Source organism: Rhinoraja longicauda, chromosome 37 (assembly GCF_053455715.1).
Source record: "Rhinoraja longicauda isolate Sanriku21f chromosome 37, sRhiLon1.1, whole genome shotgun sequence".
NCBI classification, from domain to species: Eukaryota; Metazoa; Chordata; class Chondrichthyes; order Rajiformes; family Arhynchobatidae; genus Rhinoraja; species Rhinoraja longicauda.
Genome location: NC_135989.1, coordinates 13627360 through 13653040, shown reverse-complemented (window position 1 = coordinate 13653040; position 25681 = coordinate 13627360). Strand labels below are relative to the sequence as shown.

Here is a 25681-nt window from a genome sequence, read left to right as displayed (position 1 = left end):
GTTTAGTTTACAGATACTGCACGGAAACAGGCCCTTCGGCCCACCGGGTCCGCGCCGACCAGTGGTCCCCGCACATTACGCACACTAGGGGCAATTTTTACATTTACCAAGCCAATTAACCTACAAACTTGTGCGTCTGTACGAAACTGAAGATCTCGGAGAAATTCCACCTGGTCGCGGGGAGAACGTACAAACTCCGTGCAGACAGCACCCGTAGTCGGGATCGAACCCGGGTCTCTGGCGCTGCAAGCACCGTGAGGCAGCAACTCTACCACTGTGCCACCAACTTGTTTTCAAGAGAGAGTTAGTTTTAGCTCTTTGGGCTGAAGGAATCAAGGGAGTTGGGGGCAAAAAGCAGGAACGGGGTACTGATTCTGGGTATCACAAAATGCTGGAGTAACTCAGCAGGTCAGGCAGAATCTAGGAGAGAAGGAATGGGTGACGTTTCATAGAAACATAGAAAACATAGAAAATAGGTGCAGGAGTAGGCTATTCGGCCCTTCGAGCCTGCATTCAATATGATCATAGCTGATCATCCAAATCCAACTCAGCATCCCGTACCTGCCTTCTCTCCATACCCGCTGATCCCTTTAGCCACAAGGGCCACATCTAACTCCCTCTTTAATATAGCCAATGAACTGGCCTCAACAACCTTCTGTGGCAGAGAATTCCACAGATTCACCACTCTCTGTGTGAAAAAAAACTTTCCCATCTCGGTCCTAAAAGACTTCCCCCTTATCCTTAAACTGTGACCCCTTGTTCTGGGCTTCCCCAACACCGGGAACAATCTTCCTGCATCTAGCCTGTCCAACCCCTTAAGAATTTTGTGAGTTTCTATAAGATCCCCCCTCAATCTTCTAAATTCCAGCGAGTACAAGCCGAGTTTCGGGTCGAGACCCTTCTTCAGATGTGCACTGTCTGATTCTGGATGATCAGTCATGAACATTTTGAATGGCGGATCTGGCTCGAAGGGCCGAATGACCTACTCCTGCACCTATTTTCTATGTTTCATGTTTCTGTTGTATCCAAGGCATCTCTCTTCAAAAAAGACATATGGTGAATGGGTGGGTGGTTTGGCAATCTGTCCTTTGCTCATCCCCGCTTTGTAACTGGAAGAGAACACAATACAATACAATACAATACAATATATCTTTATTGTCATTGTACCCAGGGGTACAACGAGATTGGGAATGCGCCTCCCATACGATGCAATAATTTAAGTAATTTAGACAACAGCAACCCAACGAAACAAATGTAACAGTTTTAGACAGGGTAAAGTGCAAGTTGATCTATGCGTTGTGACCATCCGGCTCAGCAGGACCGGTTCATAGCAGCTATGGCCCTGGGGATGAAGCTGTTCCTGAGTCTGGAGGTGCGGGTGTAGAAGGCCTTGTATCGTCTGCCCGATGGAAGGAGTTCGAACAGACTGTTGCAGGGGTGTGAAGAGTCTTTGTGGATGCTGGTGGCTTTTCTGAGGCATCGTGTGTTGTAGATGCCCTCCAAGTCTGGTAGCTGTGTTCCGATGGCCCTCTGAGCTCTATGGACTACCCGCTGTAGAGCTTTCCTTTCTGCCTCCGTGCAGCTGAGGTACCACACAGGGATGCCATGCGTTAGGATGCTCTCGATGGTGCAGCGGTAGAAGGTCGTCAACAGTATGGAGTTAAAATAGCGGTCTGCCATTGACAGACACTTCATTCAGGTTTACTCCGATTCTCGTCAGAAAATATCTGGACACCCAATCAGCCACTCTGAGGCCGAGGGTTAGATTTGGCAGCATTTGGTCGGTTTAGGAGGGGAGGGGAGGATGCTCCTCAAACTGCGGAGCATCCTGGACAATACAGCTCACCCCCTCCATGACACACTGGTCAACTTGAAGAGCACCTTCAGCAACAGACTGGTCCCACCAAGATGCAGCACAAAACGCCACAGGACATCCTTCTTCCCTGTGGCTCTCAAACTGTACAACTCCACCCCCTTCTGTCGTGGGGTACACTGAGACTGACCCCCCCCCTCCCCCCAAATCTTTGCCCATCCCCCAAGCCTTTCCACTCGTTACTTTAATTTCATGTTTCACGTATCTTGTGTGTTTATGACTGTTGGCAGATCAATTTCCCTCCTGGGACAAATAACGTTCTATCGTAACGTAGGTTTATAGAGTGGGTGGAAGTGATTTTAAGGCAAGCGATATCATGGAGTATTTTGCATGTCTTTGTAGATCATCAAAACATACGACACAGAAATAGGCTCATTCTGATCACCTCGTGCCTCTTTACACTCATCTCATTTTCTTGCATTGTATTCTTTACACCTGGTTTAATAAGGAACTGCAGATGCTGGTTGAAACCTAAGACAGACACAAATAGCTGGAGTAACTCAGCGGGTCAGGCAGCATCTCTGGAGAGAAGGAATGGATGACGTTTCGGGTCGAGACCCTCCTTCACACGAAGTGTTTCCAGCATTTTCAGACTGAAGAAGGGTCTCGACCCGAAACGTCACCAATTCCGTCTCTCCAGAGATGCTGCCTGTCCCGCTGAGTTACTCCAGCTTTTTGTGTCTGTCTTCCTTTACACCTTTCCTATCAAAGTAGCTGTCGTTTCATTCAGTCAACGAATCAACGGTCTCACTGTATCCTTCAATCTCATCTCTTCAGCAGCCAATTCAATAATTTAATTGAATTAATTTACAAAGCACATTTCATAGAGCTTACATTCAGGAAAACAAAAAATCTCTTTAAACAGAATTTCATATCCATTGTGTCACCTTAAGGTGAATGGGTCAGTCTTTAAACACCCAGAACATTAGCAATCATTTGACTTTCAGTGGTGTTAATTAAGGGTAGAAATTAGACAATAACAGGTGGTGGCCATTCGGCCCATCAAAACAACAGACAATAGGTGCAGGAGGAGGCCATTCGGCCCTTCGAAACAGCACCGCCATTCAATGTGATCATGGCTGCTCATTCTCAATCAGTACCCCGTTCCTGCCTTCTCCCCATACCCCCTGACTCCACTATCCTTAAGAGCTCTATCTAGCTCTCTCTTGAATGCATTCAGAGAATCGGCCTCCATTGCCTTCTGAGGCAGAGAATTCTACAGATTCACAACTCTCTGAGTGAAAATGTTTTTTTCTCATCTCAGTTCTAAATGGCCTACCCCTTATTCTTAAACTGTGGCCCCTTGTTCTGGACTCCCCCAACATTGGGAACATGTTTCCTGCCTCTAACGTGTCTAACCGCTTATTAATCTTATACGTTTCGATAAGATCTCCTCTCATCCTTCTCTGCCCTGCCCTGGTGTGCACCTTGGATGGTCCTTTGGTTCAATAGCTTCTCACATACCTCAATGTGTATCTAGAAATGCACTGGTCTACTGAAATCTCTTCAACAACTTGGCTAGAGGCCTAGGACACAGAGTGCTGGAGCAACTCAGCAGGTCTAGCAGCATCTCTGGGGAGCATGGATCGGTGATGTTTTGTGTCGAGGACCTTCTGCAGGCATCTGCCTGACCTGCTGAGTTACTCCAGCACTTTATCCCTTTGTGACATATCCGTGTTCTCCAGAGATGCTGCCTTACCCGCCGAGTAAAAATCCAGCACTTTGTGTCCTTTTGTGAATTAACCAGCGTCTGCAGCTCTTGTTTCTGCAACGTGGCCTCTACTGTTTTCCTGATGTCAAGAGTGCCACGGGTTCACCTTCCCCTAGTGAGACCGCGCCTGGAGTACTGTGTGCAGTTTTGACCTCCAAATTTGAGAAAGGATATTCTTGCTATTGAGGGCGTGCAGCATAGGTTCACCAGGTTAATTCCCGGAATGGCGGGACTGTCATATGTTGAAAGACTGGAGCGACTAGGCTTGTATACACTGGAATTTAGACGGATGAGAGTGGATCTTATTGAAACGTAAAAGATTATTAAGGGGTTGGACACGTTAGAGGCAGGAAACATGTTCCCAATGTTGGGGGTGTCCAGAACAAGGGGCCACAGTTTAAGAATAAGGGGTAGGCCATTTTGAACGGAGATGAGGAGAAACTTTTTCAGTCAGAGAGTTGTGAATCTGTGGAATTCTCTGCCTCAGAAGGCAGCGGAGGCCAATTCTCTGAATGCATTCAAAAGAGAGCTAGATAGAGCTCTTAAGGATAGCGGAGTCAGGGGGTATGGGGAGAAGGCAGGAACGGGGTACTGATTGAGAATGATCAGCCATGATCACATTGAATGGCAGTGCTGGCTCAAAGGGCCGAATGGTCTCCTCCTGCACCAATTGTCTATTGTCTGTTGAGGGAAGCCAATTCTCATTATCTCTGAGACTGAGTTGGCTGAAGGACCTGTTTCCACGCTGTTTCGTGCAATCGATCAATTTTCATCACCAGTCATAATTTTTCCATCAATCCTGTACGTGATAACACTTCCTTAAAAACACAGCAGGATATTTCTTTATTAAGTTGTACTTCTCAAATTTATGTAATGGGTATTGCAGCAAATTCTGTCAGTTCCTTTCCCTACTTCCAGTTCTTCATGAGACAAATAGTATTTTAAAAAAACCCAGTTAAGTTTAGTTTAGAGATACAGCACGGAAACAGGCCCTTCGGCCCATCGTGTCCGTGCCGACCAACGATCTCCGCACTTAAGCACTATCCCACGCACACGAGGGACAAGTTACATTTACACCAAGCCAATTGACCTACGAACCTGTACTTCTTTGGAGTGTGGGAGGAAACCGAAGATCTCGGAGAAAACCCACGTGTCTCTTTTTCCGCAAAGCTGGGACTTGGGTGACCACTGTCGAAGGATGTAGATTTCTATCAGCTGTCTGGTGCCTATCGATATCCGTTAGTTTAGAGATACTTTATAGATACACAGCAGTGCAGGCCCTTCGGCCCACCGAGTCCATGCCAACCAGCGATCATCCCAGACATCAACTCTATCCTACACACACTAGGGACAATTTATAATTTTACCTGAAGCCAATTATCCTACAAACCTGTTCGTCTCTGGAGTGTGGGAGGAAACCGGAGCACTCAGAGAAAGCCCACGTGGTCACGGGGAGAACGCACAAACTCTGTACAGACAGCACCCATAGTCAGGATGGAACCCGGGTCTCTGGCGCTGTGAGGCAGCAACTCTACCGCCGTGCCACCCTCTGCACAGGGTTTCATTCATTTTATTCCCCGGTGTATTCAGTGGAGCGAGAGTCAGCAGGAAGCCTATAGGTTAAAGACCAGAACGTTTGGGCTGACAATCCATTACTGACAGTGTGTCACTTCCATCCTGATCTCAGGTGCTAACTGGGTGGAGTTTGCACGTTTTCCCAGTGCCCACGTGGGTTTCCCTCTGGGTCCTCTGGTTTCCTCCCACACTCCAAAGACGTACAGGTTTGTAGGTTAATTGGCTTGGTATAAATGTCAAATCGTCCCTCGTGTGCGTAGGATAGCGTTGGTGTGTGGGGATGGCAGGCCGGCACGGACACGGTGGGCCGAAGGGCCTGTTCCTGCGCTGTTTCTCTTAACTAAACTAATCTAAGAGATGCAAATTGTGAAGGCAGAGAAAGGAATATAGGCCGAAGTAGAGAGGGAAGGGGAGAAATGGGTATTGAGACCAGGTATTGAGGCAAGAGAAGAGGCGTAAAAAAGGCAAGACCACTTTTATTGTTGAATTTATGATTGAGTTGTGATTTCAAAACCAAATTGGGATTTGATTTTGTGTCTTTGGGCTATCAGTGCAGACACTGATTATGAGCCAAATATGGCTCTAGCCAAATGGGGTGTGTTCATGTATTCATGTTGGTGAGATAAGGCGAAAAGTCAATGATAAACAGTGAAATATCCTACGATTTATACGAGCAATGTTTCAATGCACAAATCCTGAAATTTATATTAGCAATCATTTAAGTATGATATTTTTAGGTTCTGTAAATGTCAAATTTGCTGTGTTTGAATAGATGCTGTTGTAATTGCAGTGGCTGGAATTGTATATGATGTTACAGTCCCTGCAGGCAATGGCTGAGACAACAGGACACATTTGAAGCTTATCTGTTCAGCACCACTCCTGCAGTGACTGACTTAATGTGCTGAGAATGTCAGCCTTGTTGCGGCCTCTGCGATAATTGTATCTTGTTCCTGAGCCGCCATCTTCCCTCCCCCTCCTCCACCCAAGCTCAGTGACTTTAGAGATGCAGTGTGGAAACAGGCTCTTTGGTCCTCCAAGCCTGCACCGACCAGTACGCCAGCACTATCCTACGCACTAGGGACTATTTACAATTTACAGAAGCTAATTAACCTAGAAGCCTGTACGGTAGGAGGTAAGGTGGCACAGCGGCAGAGTTGCTGCCTCACAGCGCCAGAGACCCGGGTTCCATCCTGACTACGTTTGTACGGAGTTTGTACATTCTCCCCGTGACCACGTGGGTTTTCTCTGGGTGCTCCCACATTCCAAAGACGTGCAGTTTGTAGGTTAGCTGGCTTTGGTAAAATTGTAAATTGTCCCTAGTGCGTAGGATAGTGCTAGTGTACGGAGGGATCGCTGGTCGGCACGGACTCGGTGGGCCGAAGGGCCTGTTTCTGCACTGTATCTCTAAAAGTAAAAAGTAAAACAAACAGGATGGTAGAAAAGGATATGATGGCAATATTTAGGCAGATGCATGAGCTGGTAGGCATTAGAGGGATGAGCAGACTGATGGATTGGTTTAGATTGACATCATAGCAGACTTGGTGGGCCGAAGGGCCAGTTCCTGTGCTGCACTGCTCTGTGTTCCATGCTATGACTGAGATGCCACAGGGCCGAAACCAAAATAGGGACTGGCAAACCTGATTAATTGGTAGATGGAGTCACACGACAGGCAGGAGAAAGAAGTGAGATTTAGGGAGGAGAGGGAGATGGGGCATGGATTTGGATGGGATTTAGAGGGAGAGGGAGATGGGCCATGGATTTGGATGGGATTTAGGGGGAGAAGAGGAGATGGGCCATGGATTTGGATGGGATTTAGGGGAGGAGAGGGACATGGGGCAGGGATTTGGATGGGATTTAGGGGAGGAGATGGAGAGGGAGATGGGGCATGGATTTGGACCAGAATTTCAGCTCTCGGTGTCTAGATATTTGAAAGCATGGTCAGGCTAACCAGGTGTATCTGTGATTATGACATTATGACATTATGCATGAAACAAATGACAAATTTGAGTTGGTTCTATCGGCAAAGCTACTTATGAATGCAAAAAAAATAAAGAAAGTATCAAGCCAATACTTTGGGAAAAATCAGTCCTTTCACAGTTAGCTCTCTGTTGCAATGAAGGACCAGGAGAAAACAGCTGCAGTTTGAGTGAAGAGATAATCATTTTAAAAACATTTTTAAAACAAAAATAGATTTGTTTTTTTGCAATGGAATGCAAACCCAAAAAATGTTCAGATCATGATCTTGACAAATTGGCTGTGCTCTGCGTTGATTCGGCATACATTTTGAAATGTATTTAGGTCATTCACAGTAATGCAAAGCCACTACCATATTAAGCCACATTGAGCTAAGTAAGACCTACATTTACAATGCACCCTAACACGGCTCTCTAAGTTCCCATCAATTACTGCGAAGTTTATCGGCTTCTGCTTACTCGGCAGTTTTGCCGAGAACACTGTGAACTATGCAGTCCCATAACATGGATCCATTTCATTGGGTTAATCACGGGAAGAGTCTTGTCCTGGACTCCCCAAAAACTCCTCTTCAACTCCAATATGAGTTCTTTACCATCCCACTGAATTAGTATTGATATTAGTATTGATATTAGTATCATTATTAGTACCGATATCATAACTGATTCAACCGGATTAATACTGATTTACTGATATCAATACCATCCATGTGGAATAATGCTGATTTACTGATATTAATGCTGATATTGTGATATTGTGCCAGTCCTGCTGAGTAACTCCAGCTTTTTGTGTTAATACTGATATTAATAGATATGTAATACTGACCTAGTTGGATTAATAATGATTTGCTGATATTAGTACTGCTATTAGTACTGCTATTAGTACTGCTATTAGTACTGCTATTAGTACTGCTATTAGTACTGCTATTAGTACTGCTATTAGTACTGCTATTAGTACTGCTATTAGTACTGCTATTAGTACTGCTATTAGTACTGCTATTAGTACTGGTATTAGTACTGGTATTAGTACTGTTATCAGTACTGTTATCAGTACTGTTATCAGAACTGTTATCAGAACTGTTATCAGTACTGTTATCAGTACTGTTATCAGTACTGTTATCAGTACTGTTATCAGTACTCTTATCAGTACTCTTATCAGTACTGTTATCAGTATCAGTACCGATATTAGTGCTGATATCATTACTAATGACTAATCTGAAGAAGGGTCTCGACCCGAAACGTCACCCATTCCTTTTCTCTTGAGATGATGCCTGACCCGCTGAGTTACTCCAGCATTTTGTGATACCTCCCTTACTAATTCAATTGGATTAATACCGATTTACTGATATCAATACTGATTTGCCTGTAATAAAGCCGATTTAAAAACTGATATTAATAGATATTTAATACTGATCTAGCTGGATTAATACCAATTTAGTGATATTAATACCAACAATAATACTTATAGTAATAATATCCATCTGGATTGTTACTGATATCAATACTGGTTCAGCTGGATTAATACTGATTTTCTAGCTGAACACACTTCCACTGTAGCAAGTGAAGGACCTGCATTCCTGTTGCACCTCCCACATCCTCTCACACTGCAGCTGCTCTGAGAAACAGCAGCACATCAGTAACTGGAGACATTTGGTGAAACAAAAACAGGAAAGAAAGGTGTTGGAGATCGAAGCATTTTTGTCCAGTGCAGAGGTACTATTTCAGCTGGGTGAAGTCTCATGAAAGACCATTGAGCTGAAACATTAGCTCTGTTCCCCTTTCAAAGAATGGGTCGACTGGGCTTGTGTTCACTGGAATGTAGAAGGATGAGAGAGGATCTTATAGAAACATATAAAATTCTTAAGGGATTGGACAGGCTAGATGCAGGAAGATAGCGCAGCGGTAGAGTTGCTGCTTTACAGCGAATGCAGCGCCGGAGACTCAGGTTCGATCCTGACTACGGGTGCTGCACTGTAAGGAGTTTGTACGTTCTCCCCGTGACCTGCGTGGGTTTTCTTCGAGATCTTCGGTTTCCTCCCACACTCCAAAGACGTACAGGTATGTAGGTTAATTGGCTGGGTAAATGTAAAAAAAATAAAATTGTCCCAAGTGGGTGTAGGATAGTGTTAATGTACGGGGATCGCTGGGCGGCACGGACTTGGTGGGCCGAAAAGGCCTGTTTCCGGCTGTATATATATGATATGATATGATATGATATGTTCCCGGGATCTCTGGCACGAGATTTTAACTTACAACCTTCTGAGTCTGTGGTGAGAATGTAAACCAAAGATACTAGAGGAGCAAGATAGACCACTCGACCCTAAAACCCGTAGTACGTCATGGCACCATTTTAGTAGGCAGAAACTTGCAGAAACATTTTAAAAGAAAAATAACAAACCTGTGAGTTGGTAGATGAGATATATTCTGCATTTTAATGGTATCATCACACATACTGTTCCCCCACAACACTGATTACACTGCGAGAGGCAGAGCGATCGATGAGTTTTGCTTACTAAAATGGCGGAAGTTCCGCTCCTTTGCATACTACACTTCAGTACAGGCGATTTCAACGGAGTGGTCCATCTCTAGTATCTTTGGTACTGCTCTACCTAGAACATCGAACAGTACAGCATAGGAATGTGTCCTTCGGCCCGCGATGTTTGTGCTGAATATGATGCTCAGTTAAACTGATCTCATCTGCCTGTACATGATCCATATCCCCCCATTCCCTGCACTTACATACCTTGAGGGTCTCGACCCGAAACGTCACCCATTCCTTCTCTCCTGAGATGCTGCCTGACCTGCTGAGTTACTCCAGCATTTTGTGAATAAATCCCTGCACTTACATGTTCCTCTGTAAACGCCACGATCATATCTACCTCCACCACTGCCCCTGGCAATTGAACATTGACTTCTCTAACTTCAAGTAGCCCTTGCTTTCCCTCTCCCGTTCTCCCACGTCTTACTGACTCCGACTACATTTTACCTCTGTACCGCCCACTCCCCTGACATCAGTCTGAAGAAGGGTCTCGACCCGAAACGTCACCCATTCCTTCTCTCCAGAGATGCTGCCTGAGATGTGTCTATCCCTGGCAATGAGTTGAGGATCCCACCACTCTCTGTGTAAAAAAAAAACTAGCCCCACTCATCTCCATTAAACTTTCCTCTCTCGTCTTATAGCTATGCCCTTTAGCTATAGAGGTACTCATGCATGCCAAAATATAAGAAAATATTAAGGCGATACTTTAGAAAAGTCAATTCTTTCACTGTTAGATCTCTGTTGCAATGGGAGGGAAGAGGTTCTTTTTTTAAAAAATATTTTTATTTTTGAAAAGCATATGTACAAATAGAAATAAAAGACAAATTTGTTACAAAGTTCTTACATAGCTTCAATTTTTAAATTTTTAAAGAGAGAAAATAAAAAATAAAGAAGAAAGAAAAAAAAACTATAAACTATTGGGAAGAGAGAATAATTTTTTTTTAAAAAAGGTATAACTATAAAAATTAAAGGGGGTAGATCTGGGAGACTATAACCACAGTTGTACATCCAACCCTAAACTCAAACCCATTTACTTTTCTAAAAATTCAATAAATGGAGACCATATTTTAAAAAATAACTCAGGTTTGTCAATTAAGGCAAATCTTATTTTTTCCAAATGCAGGGTCTCTGTCATTTCCGTAGTCCACATTTTAATTGTGGGTGTTATTGTTTTTTTCCAAAATTTAAGTATTAATTTTTTCGCAGTTATTAAACTGTAATCAAGAAAATGTTCTGACTGTCTACCCTATCTATGCCTCTCATTATTTTATAGACCAATCTAGTCTCCCCTCGACCTCCGATATTCCAGAGATTACTTGTCCATTTAAAAAATGATAGGGCATGAGGATTCTGCACAAAGCTGTCAACACATGACCTTGAGAAGATGTGCTTTGTTGAGATTTTTTAAAGTTTAGTTTAGAGATACAGCGTGGAAACAGGCTCTTTGACCCACCAAGTCCGCACCGACCAGCGATCCCCGCACACTAATACTGTCCTACACACACAAGGGACAATTTACAACTTTACCGAAGCAGATTAACCTACAAACCTGTAGGTCTTTGGAGTGTGGGAGGAAACCAAAGATAGAAACATGGAAAATAGGTGCAGGAGTAGGCCATTCGGCCCTTCGAGCCTGCACCGCCATTCAATATGATCATGGCTGATCATCCAACTCAGTATCCTGTACCTGCCTTCTCTCCATACCCCCTGATCCCTTTAGCCACAAGGGCCACATCTAACTCCCTCTTAAATATAGCCAATGAACTGGCCTCAACTCCTGGATCCTGGAGAAAACCCACGCAGGTCACGGGGACTCGGTACAGACAGCACCCGTAGTCAGGATGGAACCCGGGTCTCTGGCAGTCTCTGTAAGGCAGCAACTCTACCATGGTCTGTGTGGTGAACAGCTTCCAATGAGCTTCTGGTGCAGAGTTCCAGGATTTGGACCGTGTAACAAAGAGTGGAGACTCATTGTCCAAGCCAGTGTCATTCCAGACCTGTGTTTGATCACTGTCAGTTGGTCCACTCAGTTCATTCATATCGTCTTTCAGTGTAGTTATTTATACAAGTGAATGGTTTGCTGAGTCAATTCAGGTGGCAGCTCCTCATCAACTACATAGTAATGGGCAGGAGTCGAGGATGGGTCAGAATAGATAAATAGAACAGATTTCCATCTCTGCCAGCCAGGTCATTATGGCAATTTAATAATTTCATTATTACAGTTATTAGTCATTTTGTTTCCTGGAAAAACAAACTATTTAATTGAATTGACTGAATTTAAATTCCAGAGGTTATTTTTGAATCGTGTTCATTAAAAGCTTAGCTTCAATCTCTGGAATGGTTGTCCATTATTAGTATTATTAGTTATGCATCTGCACCCCCAATGGAATGTTGGCCTTCATAACAAGAGGAGTTGAGTATAGGAGCAAAGAGGTCCTTCTGCAGTTGTACCGGGCCTTGGTGAGACCGCACCTGGAGTACTGTGTGCAGTTTTGGTCTCCAAATTTGAGGAAGGATATTCTTGCTATGGAGGGCGTGCAGCGTAGGTTCACTAGGTTAATTCCCCGAATGGCGGGACTGTCGTATGTTGAAAGGCTGGAGCGATTGGGCTTGTATACACTGGAATTTAGAAGGATGAGGGGGGATCTTATTGAAACATATAAGATAATTAGGGGATTGAAACATGTTCCCAATGTTGGGGGAGTCCAAATCGAAGGTATTTATTCACGAAATGCTGGAGTAACTCAGCAGGTCAGGCAGCATCTCGGGAGAGAAGGAATGGGTGACGTTTCGGGTCGAGACCCTTCTTCAGACTGATCGACGTAGTGATGTTTGTAGGTTAATCGGCTTCGGTAAAATTGATGGGGGAACAGACCTGTTGGCAGAGACTGATCCTTCTACATGGTGGAGTGAGGATTCGGGCTTTACCAGTCTGTTCTTTGATCATCAGGACAGACCAGATGTGGCTCCTTCTAAGGGGCTCCACATAATCCCTAATCATGCAACGTACTCCCACTGAACCACTGGTGGGATACAGTGATACAGTGTGGAAACAGGCTCTTTGGCCCAGCTTGCCCACACCAGCCAACATGTCCCAGCTACAGTCTGAAGAAGGGTCTCGACCCGAAACGTCATCCATTCCTTCTCTCCTCGCCTGAGATGCTGCCTGACCCGCAGAGTTACTCCAGCATTTTGTAATACCTTCGATTTGTACCAGCAGTTATTTTCCTACACTACATGTCCCAGCTACACTAGTCCCACCTGCCTGCGCTTGGTCCATATCACTCCAAACCTGTCCTATCCATGTACCTGTCTGTTTCTTAAACATTGGGATAGTCCCAGCCTCAACTACCTCCTCTGGCAGCTCATTCCATACACCCACCACCCTTGGTGTGAAAAAGTTACCCCTCGGATTCCTATTAAATCTTTTCTCCTTCACCTTGAACCTATGTCCTCTGGTCCTCGATTCCCCTACTCTGGGCAAGAGATTCTGTGCATCTACCCGATCTATTCCTCTCATGATTTTTTACTGGGATTGATAATTCCCAGCGATCACACAATACCCAACAGCTGCAGTGTGCTACAGATGTTCCAGCAGTACCAGTGATAGAAGATCCTGAATTTGGAGTCGAGAAGACAAAAATGTATTCTGTTCTCCTTCAGTATTGAAGGGGAGTGCTGTTGTAGGCAGTGATGTCTTTCTGGAGATCAGTGTGTGATAGTTTATAGTATAGCATTTACTTGTCCATGGTTGGTAATAATACAATACAAATTTTTTATTGCTATAGTTAATATAATATGAGGACTAATTATATTATTCATGGGCCTCCTCCAGTGCCATAGTGAGGCCCACCGGAAATTGGAGGAACAGCACCTCATATTTCGCTTGGGCAGCTTGCAGCCAGCCCATTGACTTCTCCAACTTTAGATAGTTCCACTGTCCCTCTCTTCCCCTCCTCCTTCCCAGATCTCCCTCTATCTTCCTGTCTCCACCTATATCCTTCCTTTGTCCCGCCCCCCTGACATCAGTCTGAAGAAGGGTCTCGACCCGAAACGTCGCCCATTCCTTCTCTCCTGAGATGCTGCCTGATCTGCTGAGTTACTCCAGCATTTTGTGAATAAATACCTTCGATTTGTACCAGCATCTGCAGTTATTTTCTTATACTATATATTACCATTGTGTGGGCTCATAAGAACTAGAGCGTGGACTGGATTTTGAGGAAAGTGGTGCCAAAACATGATCCCTCTTGCATTTGGGTTTAGTAGATTATTTCTGTACAATTTACTTATGCTTGGCTACGGCAATACTCGACTGTATCTGGCTATCTCTTTTGTATTTGACTTACAGGGCTTCTGGATAAATGCTGGAAGGTAGAATTAGGTTCTTTCTGACCAGGGTCAGGCACAATGGGCCAAAAGGCTTCCATGTGGCGGTCTGAATTTTCTATGGTCCCTGGAACTTTTAGTTTAGTTTAGAGATACAGCGTGGAAGCAAGACCTTTGGCCCATCGAGTCCGCACCGACCGGCGATCATCCTACACTCACTCTATCCTACACACACTAGGAGCAATTTTACATTTATATCAAACCAATTAACCTACAAACTTGTACGTCTTTGGAGTGTGGGAGGAAACCGAAGATCTCGGAGAGCAGGTCACGGGGAGAACGTACAAACTCTATACGGACAGCACCCGTAGTCAGGGTCGAACCCAGGTCTCCGGCGCTGTGAGGCAGCAACTCTACCGCTGAGCCACTGGGCCAGAACTCTTGAAACATATTTAATTTTGACCACTAGAACCAGATTTTGGAATAGCAAACTCTCGTCTAGGAGTGAAAGCAAGGAACTGCAGATGCTGGTTTAACCAAAGAAGACACACAGTGCTGAGGGACTCAGCGGGTCAGGCAGCATCGCTGCAGAACATGAATAGGAAACATCACACATAGAAAACGTCATCGATCCATGTTGTCCAGAGATGCTGCCTGACCTGCTGAGTTACTCCAGCACCTTGTGTCTTCGTCTGTCCTTCAGGACTTCTTGAGGTGCGTTGGTTGGACTCAGCACTACAAGGATCTGATCAGGTAATGGCTCACTTTCCACCAAAGATACTAGAGGAGCAAGATGTACCACTCCGTCGAAATCGCCTAGACTGAAGTGTAGTACGCAAAGGAGCGTAACGTCCGCCATTTTAGTTGGCAAAACCCGCCGTTCGCTCTGCCTCTAGCAGTGTAATCAATGTTTTGGGGGAACAGTATGTGTGATGATACCATAAAAATGCAGAATATATCTCTATCAGATTTTTGTTATTTTTCTTTTTAAATGTTTCTGCAAGTTTCTGCCTACTAAAATGGCGCCGTGACATACTACGGTTTTTAGGGTCGAGTGGTCTATCTTGCTCCTCTAGTATCTTTGGTTTTCCACCACTCCAACAGGACTACCTGAGGTGCCACCATTGCTGCCTCACACTGTCAACCCTGGCAAGAGTGCGCCAAGCTTGGTTCCAGTGTCTTCCTCCGTCTGCACTCGCGTCTAGCCATCTCCTCATCTGAACTCATCCCGAGCCTCCCACTCTCTGGAATCTTGCCCGTTCCCTTGGCTCCTTCATATCATTACTTCTCCTGTGTCTTTGGCCCTGGTGAGCTACTGCTACTGCTACTGCTGCTGCTGTGACTCACCCCAATGATCGGAATTGACTGAATCTTTCTCAACAAGCCTAAAGGCTTTCCATTGTGAAAAAGAATCTCTAATTGCCTTGGACCCACACCAGTGGGGAGAGGCCATCAATATTTGCTGGCATTTAGACTGTGAGGAGAAAAGGAATGCATTTCATGAAAGTACAACAATAAATCAGCATCTAATAAGAGGTGGCCTGCAATTTAATTTACAAATGATCTGCTGACTGCCATCTCCAATTTGTTCCGATCCTAACTCTCGCATTCTGTACAAAATCATGTTCGGGGTAAAAAGGAATCCATTTTATCCCCACTAAAAGCAAGATAAGGAAAGGTTTGATGGCATCTTTTATGTCCTTTTTAAAAAATATCTTGGGTCCCTATAATTAGTCTGAGGAAATGTCTCAACCCAAAACATCACCTATCCATGTTCTCCAGGGATGCTGCCTGATCCACCGAATGCTCCAACACTGTGTGTCTTTCCTTGGTGAACCAGCATCTGCAGTTCCTTGGTAAACTAGCATCTGCAGTTCCTTGGTAAACTAGCATCTGCAGTTCCTTGGTAAACTAGCATCTGCAGTTCCTTGGTGAACCAGCATCTGCAGTTCCTTGGTAAACTAGCATCTGCAGTTCCTTGGTACTGTTCGATGAAAGTGGAATCGCTTTGAAGTGGGCCACATGCTTTTTTTATGAAAATATCTATGGATTTTAATCTGGAAAGAATCATGATGTGGTGTAAGAGGACCTTTAACACTGACTTGACCTCCACAACCCCTGTGACAATATATTTCACAGATTCACCACCCTCTGGCTAAAGAAATTCATCCTCATCTCCTTCCTAAAGGTACGTCCTTTTATTCTGAGGCTATTGGCTCTGGACCTAGACTCTCCCACTAGTGGAAACATCCTCTCCACTTTCTCTCTCTCTAGGCCTTTTCTCTCTTCAGTAAGTGGTCAGAGAGAGAATGTATAAACTCCAGGCAGGCAGCACCCATAATCAGGATTGATCCCAGGGTTCTGGCGCTGTGAGGCAGCAGTTCTACCCGCTGCGACGCTGTGCACCCAAACGTAGAAAAAGTCAATTTGAGATCTGAGGCAAATCTGCTACGCTTTGTGCTTTCCTCGTGTAAATTCATATATTATTGTTAAGAAGCTTAATAACATTAAAGAAAGCTGGCTAGATCTTCAGATGACCTCTGAACAACCAACCACAAAGTAACTTGAGATCATAGGAGATATATCCTACACTTGGGCTAAGAGGATCAGAGTGAAGGTAGACACAAAAAGCTGGAGTAAATCAGCAGGACAGGCAGCATCTCTGGAGAGAAGGAATGGGTGACCTTTCCTGGTTGAGATCAGACCCACAAGTTTCAAGCCCTGTAGTTTAGAAGCAGGGTATTACTGCCTGTTACTCCTTTGGAGTAATATTGTCCTTTAGCAGTAGTGTAAGATTGTTCAGGAAAGAAACTGCTGGTAAAAATCGAAGGTAGACACAAGATGCTGGAGTAACTCAGCGGGTCAGGCAGCATCTCTGGAGAGAAGGAATGGGTCGAGTTTCGGGTCGAGACCCTTCTTCAGACTGATTCAGACTGTGTAAGATTGTTCTCGAGCACTGCCATTCCTGGACTTATGAAAGAGAGTGTTCCCAAAAGATATTCATTTGGGAAAGACTCCTCGAAGGATGATGACTTCCATGGAGCGCAGCGTTGCAAATTGATGGAAGCTGTGTTCGGGAGACCTGCCCCTCTGTGAGAAGCATCTCAGGACCCAAATATAGATCATGGAGCGGTACAGCACAGAGACAGGCCCTTCGGCCCACAGGGTCTGTGCTGGATGTGATGCCAAGATAAAGTAATCTCATCTGCCTGCACATGATCCTTGGCAGCCCATCTTTACACACTCGTAGTCTTGCACCCCTGATCTTGAAACATAGAAACATAGAAAATAGGTGCAGGAGTAGGCCATTCGGCCCTTCGAGCCTGCACCGCCATTCAATATGATCATGGCTGATCATCCAACTCAGTATCCCGTACCTGCCTTCTCTCCAAACCCCCTGATCCCTTTAGCCACAAGGGCCACATCTAACTCCCTCTTAAATATAGCCAATGAACTGGCCTCAACTACCTTCTGTGGCAGGGAATTCCACAGATTCACCACTCTCTGTGTGAAAAAAAACGTTCTCATCTCGGTCCTAAAAGACTTCCGCCTTATCTTTAAACTGTGACCCCTTGTTCTGGAGAAAAGACAGTCTTTTTTTGCATTCTAATACTTCAGCGTAGGTCTGATTGATTGCAGAGAGGTAGTTAAATAGATGTTTAGAGAAAAACCTTGCTGGAGGAACTCTGCTGAGGAGTCTGAAGAAGGGTCCCGACCTGAAATGTCATCTGTCCACTCCCTCCACAGATGCTGCCTGACCCGCTGAGTTCCTCCTCCACTGTGTTTCTTGCTGACAATCCCAGCATCTGCAGTTCCTTGAGGGTTAAACAGAAATCTAACTTGTTCAGGGCTGGATTTGAAAGATCCAATGATGCTCCTCTTAAAAAACAGTTCTTCTGGTACCCACGCTATCTGGTAACGGCCATCCGAAGAAAAACAGCCTGCTATTAATTCATCTGCAGAACCAAGGAGCTGCAGGTGCTGGTTTGCAAAAAAAAAAGAGCGAGAGTGCTGGAGGAACTCAGTGGGTCAGGCAGCATCTCTGGAGAATATGACTGGGAAAGAGATTTGGACAGACGTGGATAGAGAGTTTGGAGATACAGCATGGAAACAGGCCATTCGGCCCACTACATCCATGCCCACCAGCGAACCCTGGATTGGTTCTTGGTTCTCCAAAATATTCCAAATGGAATTTAAACTGGAGCTGGCGGAGTATGGACTTAAGCAAGAAGGGCTTCTTGGACTCTTCTTGGAAAGGCTGAGAGGGATAGCATGCAGGTCAATGGATATTTTGAAGGCAGAAACTGGCAGATTCTTGATTAGTACAGAGTGAGTCTCAGTGTGAGGAAAACGCACCTCATCTCATCACCAAGTTGCCGACCTCTTGCTTGACCCCCCTCCCCCATTCCATTCCCCCCCCACCCCCACCGGCTAAGACACAGCCTCCCATTGTCTACCCTTCAACCACTCTTAATGTTCTTGTAGATCTCAATGAGGGGGCAACGTTGAAAGGAGAAGAACGGTCTCGACCCGAAACGTCACCCATTCCTTCTCTCCAGAGATGCTGCCTGACCCGCTGAGTTACTCCAGCATTTTGTGTCTACCTTCGTTGAAAGGGGATTAGTTGATTAGTACGGGTGTCAGAAGTTATGGGGAGAAAGCAGGAGAATGGGGTTGCGAGGGAGAGATAGATCAGCCATGATCGAATGGCTTGATGGGCCGAATGGCCTAATTCTGCTCCTAATATTTATGATCTTGTGAAGGTAAGACTAGCATAGATGTGGCTCCTTGGTTGGCATGGGCACGTTGGGTCGTAGGGCCTGTTTCCGTGTTGTTTGACTCATTGTGTAGGAACACAGATAGGTGGCATACATCAGTCTGAAGAAGGGTCCTGACCCGAAACGTCCCCTATCCATGTTCTCCAGAGATGCTGCCTGACCCGCTGAGTTACTCCAGCACTCTGTGAAACGTCACCTATCCATGTTCTCCAGAGATGCTGCCTGACCCGCTGAGTTACTCCAGCACTCTGTGAAACGTCACCTATCCATGTCTCCACCTATATCCTTCCTTTGTCCCGCCCCCCTGACATCAGTCTGAAGAAGGGTCTCGACCCGAAACGTCACCCATTCCTTCTCTCCCGAGATGCTGCCTGACCTGCTGAGTTACTCCAGCATTTTGTGAATAAACCTATCCATGTTCTCCAGAGATGCTGCCTGACCCACTGAGTTACTCCAGCACTCTGTGAAACGTCACCTATCCATGTTCTCCAGAGATGCTGCCTGACCCGCTGAGTTACTCCAGCACTCTGTGTCCTTTTCATTTTCTAAATGTTGGTTTGCAGCAGGTCTTTATAGTTTTATTGTAAAGAAGGGATTGATGCAGATGCCTGTAACAGCTCCCAGCCTCTCCAAGTTCCATCCTGCAATTACTCAGCTGCCAGAAATACCGGCGTGAATGCCAATATAGAAATCCACTCGTGGCACACGCTGATTCAGCCACTATAAGCCCTGCACCAATCAGCACTGCCCAAAAGCCCGCAGCAGGGTGTATTTATCAGTGAGTGATGCCTCCAGAGCTCTTGTTCAAAGTGAAAGCAGGTCATTGATGAGGGGCACAAACAGCAGGACATGCTGTGCGGATCTGCAGTGCTCTGAGCGAGGAAGAAAGCCAGGCCTGGCCGGGGTCCCTCTCGTCGTGTGTGAGAGACGAATTTGCTGCAACGCTTCGATTGAAAGCCGTGTAAAAAAAAAAGAAACCAAATCTCGCCAAAGCTAGATAGAGCTCTTAAGGTTAGCGGAGTCAGGGGGTATGGGGAGAAGGCAGGAACGGTGTACTGATTGAGAATGATCAGCATTCTCACCACATTGAATGGCGGTGCTGGCTCGAAGGGCCGAATGGCCTCCTCCTGCACCTATTGTCTATTGTCTCACATCGATTGATTTTTTTTTGCATTCTGATAGCTAAACGCTTTGGATAGAGAAACACAGAAACGTAGAAAATAGGTGTAGGCCATTCAGCCCTTTGAGCCAGCACCGACATTCAATAGGTGTAGGAAAATAACTGCAGATGCTGGTACAAATGGAAGGTATCACAAAATGCTGGAGTAACTCAGCGGGTCAGGCAGCATCTCTGGAGATCACAAAATGCTGGAGTAACTCAGCGGGTCAGGCAGCATCTCTGGAGATCACAAAATGCTGGAGTAACTCAGCGGGTCAGGCAGCATCTCTGGAGATCACAAAATGCTGGTGTAACTCAGCGGGTCAGGCAGCATCTCTGGAGATCACAAAATGCTGGAGTAACTCAGCGGGTCAGGCAGCATCTCCAGAGATACCGACATTCAATATAATCATGGCTGATCAGACAAAAACAGTACCCCGTTCCTGCTTTTTCCCTTGATTCCGTTAGCCCTAAGAGCTGTATCTAACTCTCTTGAAAACATCCAGTGGATTGGCCTCCACTGCCTTCTGTGGCAGAGAATTTCACAGATTCACAACTCTCTGGGTGAAAAAGTTTTTCCTCATCAAAGCCCTAAATGGCCTCCCCCTTATTCTAAAATTGTGACCCCTGGTTCTGGAGTGTACTGCCTAGGTGAGGTCTGCTGTACGATTTTACTTGGGCTTGTGCTAAAAAACAGCATGGCAGTGGAGGCCAATTCACTGGATGTTTTCAAGAGAGAGTTAGATAGAGCTCTTAGGGCTAACGGAATCAAGGGATGTGGGGAGAAAGCAGGAACGGCGTACTGATTTTGGATGATCAGCCATGATCACATTGAATGACGGTGCTGGCTCGAAGGGCCGAATGGCCTCCTCCTGCACCTATTGTCTATTGTCCATTGTCTATTGACTATTGTCTAAGGGGATCCATAGTCTGGGAAGGGATTAAAAGTACCATTAGCAAATTTGCCGATGATACAAAGCTGGGTGGTAGTGTGAACTGTGAGGAAGATGCTATGAGGTTGCAGGGTGACTTGGACATGTTGTGTGAGTGGGTGGATGCATGGCAGATGCAGTTTAATGTAGATTAGTGTGAGGTTATCCACTTTGGTGGTAAGAATAGGAAGGCAGATTATTATCTGAATGGTGTCAAGTTAGGAAAAGGGGACGTACAACGTGATCTGGGTGTCTTAGTGCATCAGTCACTGAAAGGAAGCATGCAGGTACAGCAGGCAGTGAAGAAAGCCAATGGAATGTTGGCCTTCATAACAAGAGGAGTTGAGTATAGGAGCAAAGAGGTCCTTCTGCAGTTGTACAGGGCCCTAGTGAGACCACACCTGGAGTACTGTGTGCAGTTTTGGTCTCCAAATTTGAGGAAGGATATTCTTGCTATTGAGGGGGCGGAATTTAGAAGGATGAGAGGGGATCTTATCGAAACGTATAAAATTATTAAGGGGTTGGACACGTTAGAGGCAGGAAACATGTTCCCAATGTTGGGGGAGTCCAGAACCAGGGGCCACAGTTTAAGAATAAGGGGTAGGCCATTTAGAACAGAGATGAGGAAAAACATTTTTAGTCAGAGAGTTGTGAATCTGTGGAATTCTCTGCCTCAGAGGGCAGTGGAGGCCAATTCTCTGAATACATTCAAGTGAGAGCTAGATAGAGCTCTTAAGGATAGCGGAGTCAGGGGGTATGGGGAGAAGGCAGGAACGGGGTTCTGATTGAGAATGATCAGCCATGATCACATTGAATGGCGGTGCTGGCTCGAAGGGCCGAATGGCCTTCTCCTGCACCTATTTTCTATTGTCTATTGACTGTAAACGCCCAGAAGCTGCCTGGTTTTGGTCTCCAAATTTGAGGAAGGATATTCTTGCTATTGAGAGCGTGCAGCGTAGGTTTACTAGGTTAATTCCTGAAATGGCGGGACTGTCTTATGTTGAAAGACTGGAGCGGCTAGGCTTGTATACACTGGAATTTAGTAGGATGAGAGGGGATCTTATCGAAACATATAAGATTATTAAGGGGTTGGACACATTAGAGGCAGGAAACATGTTCTCAATGTTGGGGGAGTCCAGAACCAGGGGCCACAGTTTAAGAATAAGGGGTAGGCCATTTTGAACGGAGATGAGGAAAATCTTTTTCAGTCAGAGAGTTATGAATCTGTGGAATTCACTGCCTCAGAAGGCAGTGGAGGCCAATTCTCTGAATGCATTCAAGAGAGAGCTAGATAGAGCTCTTAAGGATAGCGGAGTCAGGGGGTATGGGGAGAAGGCAGGAACGGGGTGCTGATTGAGAATGATCAGCCATGATCACATTGAATGGCGGTGCAGGCTCAAAGGGCCGAATGGCCTCCTCCTGCACCTATTGTCTATGTTTCGACACAAGAGTTAGCATTGTTTTGCCCTTTCTCAGCGCTTTGTCCTGAGCCCTGTAAATTTTAAGTCGCCGAGTATTTCTCAGTCCCTGTCTAATTTTAGGATCACATAGAGGTCACCATTAAAAAAGAGGCTATTTATTCCATTGTGCTTGTCGGCTGTAGAAGAGCTATCCATCTCAATCTCACTTCCCAGCTCGTGATCCGCGGGTGCTGGAGGTGAATGCACATCGCCTATTTAAGTGTGATTAGCGTCTCCGTCTCCACAGCCCCGGCTGTAATGGGTTCCAATCCCCTCCATCTTCTGTATTTATTCACATAATGCTGGAGTAACTCAGCGGGTCAGGCAGCATCTCAGGAGAGAAGGAATGGGTGACGTTTCGGGTCGAGACCCTTCTTCAGACTGATGTCAGGGGGGCGGGACAAAGGAAGGATATAGGTGGAGACAGGAAGATAGAGGGAGATCTGGGAAGGAGGAGGGGAAGAGAGGGACAGAGGAACTATCTAAAGTTGGAGAAGTCGATGTTCATACCACTGGGCTGCAAGCTGCCCAGGTGAAATATGAGGTGCTGTTCCTCCAATTTCCGGTGGGCCTCACTATGGCACTGGAGGAGGCCCATGACAGAAAGGTCAGACTGGGAGTGGGAGGGGGTGTTGAAGTGCTCGGCCACTGGGAGATCAGTTTGGTCAATGCGGACCGAGCGCAGGTGTTGAGCGAAGCGATCGCCGAGCCTGCGCTTGGTTTCGCCGATGTAAATAAGTTGACATCTAGAACAGCGGATGCAATAGATGAGGTTGGAGGAGGTGCAGGTGAACCTTTGTCTCACCTGGAAAGACTGTTTGGGTCCTTGGATGGAGTTGAGGGGGGAGGTAAAGGGACAGGTGTTGCATCTCGTGCGGTTGCAGGGGAAAGTGCCCGGGGATGAGCCCGCCCCCCTGACATCAGTCTGAAGAAGGGTCTTGACCCGAAACGTCACCCATTCCTTCTCTCCTGAGATGCTGCCTGACCTGCTGAGTTACTCCAGCATTTTGTGAATAAATACCTTCAATTTGTACCAGCATCTGCAGTTATTTTCTTATACTACCCCTCCATCTTCTGAGTGAGAACTGTGTTTTCTGAACACCCTAGGAGCCTTCTGGCACTGGGCCTCAGTTCATGGCCATTCTGCTGATGAGATTAGGCCCATCCTATGATGGCTCAGCAATGTGTGACCCGACCTGAAGATTGGAGAGGTCTCCTCTTTGCTGTACTCATGGTCGGTGGTGGGTTAGAGTTAGGGTGAGGGTTGTGCTGGGGGTCAGGGAAGCCGAGGATGTTCGGGGCTGACATTATGTCCCTGAGCCGACATTAAATAGTCTGAAGAAGGGTCCCGACCTGAAACGTCACCCGTTCCCTCTCACCAGAGATGTTGCCTGTCCCGCTGAGTTACTCCAGCATTTCGGGTCTATTAAATAGTCTCCCTTTCCTTGTCAAGTCAAGTCAAGTCAATTTAATTTGTATAGCACATTTAAAAACAACCCACGTTGACCAATCAGTTCAGGTACTAAGAAACGAACATACAATGGCACACAAACATAACAGCACATACATAAACATACCATGTGCCATGATAGCCATGGTATAGATTAGAGGCTTGGACAGGTGATCACACCACAGCACCAAGGGGAAGATATTAGTTTAGACTTTGCTTTAGACTTTAGAGATACAGTGTAGAAACAGGCCCTTCGGCCCACCTAGTCCGTGTCGACCAGCGATCAACCCATGCACCAACCAACACACGAGAGACAATTTTACCGAGGCCAATTAACCTACAAACCTGTACGTCTTTGGAGAATGGGCGGGATCTGGAGAACCTTGAGAAAACCCATGCAGAACCCAGGGAGAACATTCAAACTCCATACAGACAGCACCGTAGTCAGGATCAAACCCGGGTCTCTGGCACCATGAGGCTAGAGTTCTCGCCCCCATGCCACCCCTCTTCTCATGCCTATTCTCTTTTCTGCTGCCTCTTTAAGTCTGCTTTATTTCCAACTTTGCCCAGCACTGACTTGAAATATCGAATTTATTTTCTGCGCAAAATATATGCTGATTATATTTTGAAACTTGCTGCAGAGTTATGTTCCAGAACCCAAAGAACGAGTGGGTGTTTCATACATATATATATTTGTTTAATATTAAGGTGGACCTCAAAATGCCGGAGTAACTCAGCGGGACAGGCAGCATCTCTGGAGAGAAGGAATGGGTGACGTTTCAGGTCTTCAGTCTGAAGAAGGGTCTCGACCCGAAACTTCACCCATTCCTTCTCTCCAGAGATGCTGCCTGACCCGCTGAGTTACTCCGGCATTTTGTGTCCACCTTCAATTTAAACCAGCGTCTGCAGTTCTTTCCTACACATTTAGTTAATATTAATGCGGGTTTAGATAGCTTAGCTTTGAGCTAGGATCGGCTACTGCAGGGGTTGTTTTGTTTGGAGTAGAGGGGAATCCAGCAGATGGGTTGCAGAATGCAGGGTGATTAAGGAGAACCAGTTTCCATTCGAAATCTGGTGTGCATTGCTGATGCACGTTTATAGTGGAAGGCAGAGGGACCGTAAAGAATAAGAAGGATCATATTTGCAACCAGATTTGTGGTATTATGGAATTCTGTGGGTGGCACGATGGTAGAGGCTGCGGTAGAGTTGCTGCCTTACAGCACCAGAGAAGCGGGTTCCATCCTGACTGCGGGTGCTGTCTGTACAGAGTTTGTACGTTCTCCCTGTGACCACATGGTCTTTCTCCAGTTTCCTCCCGCACTCCAAAGATGTACAGGTTTGCAGGTGAATTGTCTTGGGTAAAATTGTAAATGGCCCCTAGTGTGTGTAGCATAGTGTTAGTGTGCGGGGATCGCTGGTCGGTGCGGACTCGGTAGGCCGAAGGGCCTGATTCCGCGCTGTATCCTCTGGAAGTAAAGTCATAGCCTGAGGGGGGAGACAGAGGTGGAAAAGGTAGATGGAGACAGAAAAACAATTGGGAGAGAGCATAACTTGGAAGGCTATGTTTATAACTTCTGTACGGCTTCTGAGGCCCAGTGAAACAGGGAGCCAATCCTCAGGGCGATGGGTGGGATGACATTGCCGTCTGCTGTTTACACCATTTGACGAAGGCCACATATAACGTTCAATGGTTCTTTTATTGTCACGTGTACCCAGTTGCAGTGAAACACGTAGAAGATTGAGGGGGGATCTTATAGAAACTTACAAAATTCTTAAGGGGTCGGACAGGCTAGATGCAGGAAGATTGTTCCCGATGTTGGGGAAGTCCAGAACAAGGGGTCACAGTTTAAGGATAAGGGGGAAGTCTTTTAGGACCGAGATGAGAACGTTTTTTTTCACACAGAGTGG

At 45.9% G+C, this 25681-nt stretch overlaps 1 protein-coding gene across 1 annotated transcript in view; it reads left to right on the top strand.

The window, feature by feature from the left end:
* LOC144610509 (voltage-dependent P/Q-type calcium channel subunit alpha-1A-like) overlaps positions 1 to 25681 on the top strand; it is a 398212-nt gene that overhangs the window by 62520 nt on the left and 310011 nt on the right. The window contains exons 3-5 of the mRNA XM_078429269.1: positions 13948 to 14001; positions 14571 to 14578; positions 23215 to 23246. Coding sequence (XP_078285395.1) covers positions 13948 to 14001; positions 14571 to 14578; positions 23215 to 23246 — 94 coding nt within the window. The remainder of the gene's footprint in view (positions 1 to 13947; positions 14002 to 14570; positions 14579 to 23214; positions 23247 to 25681) is intronic.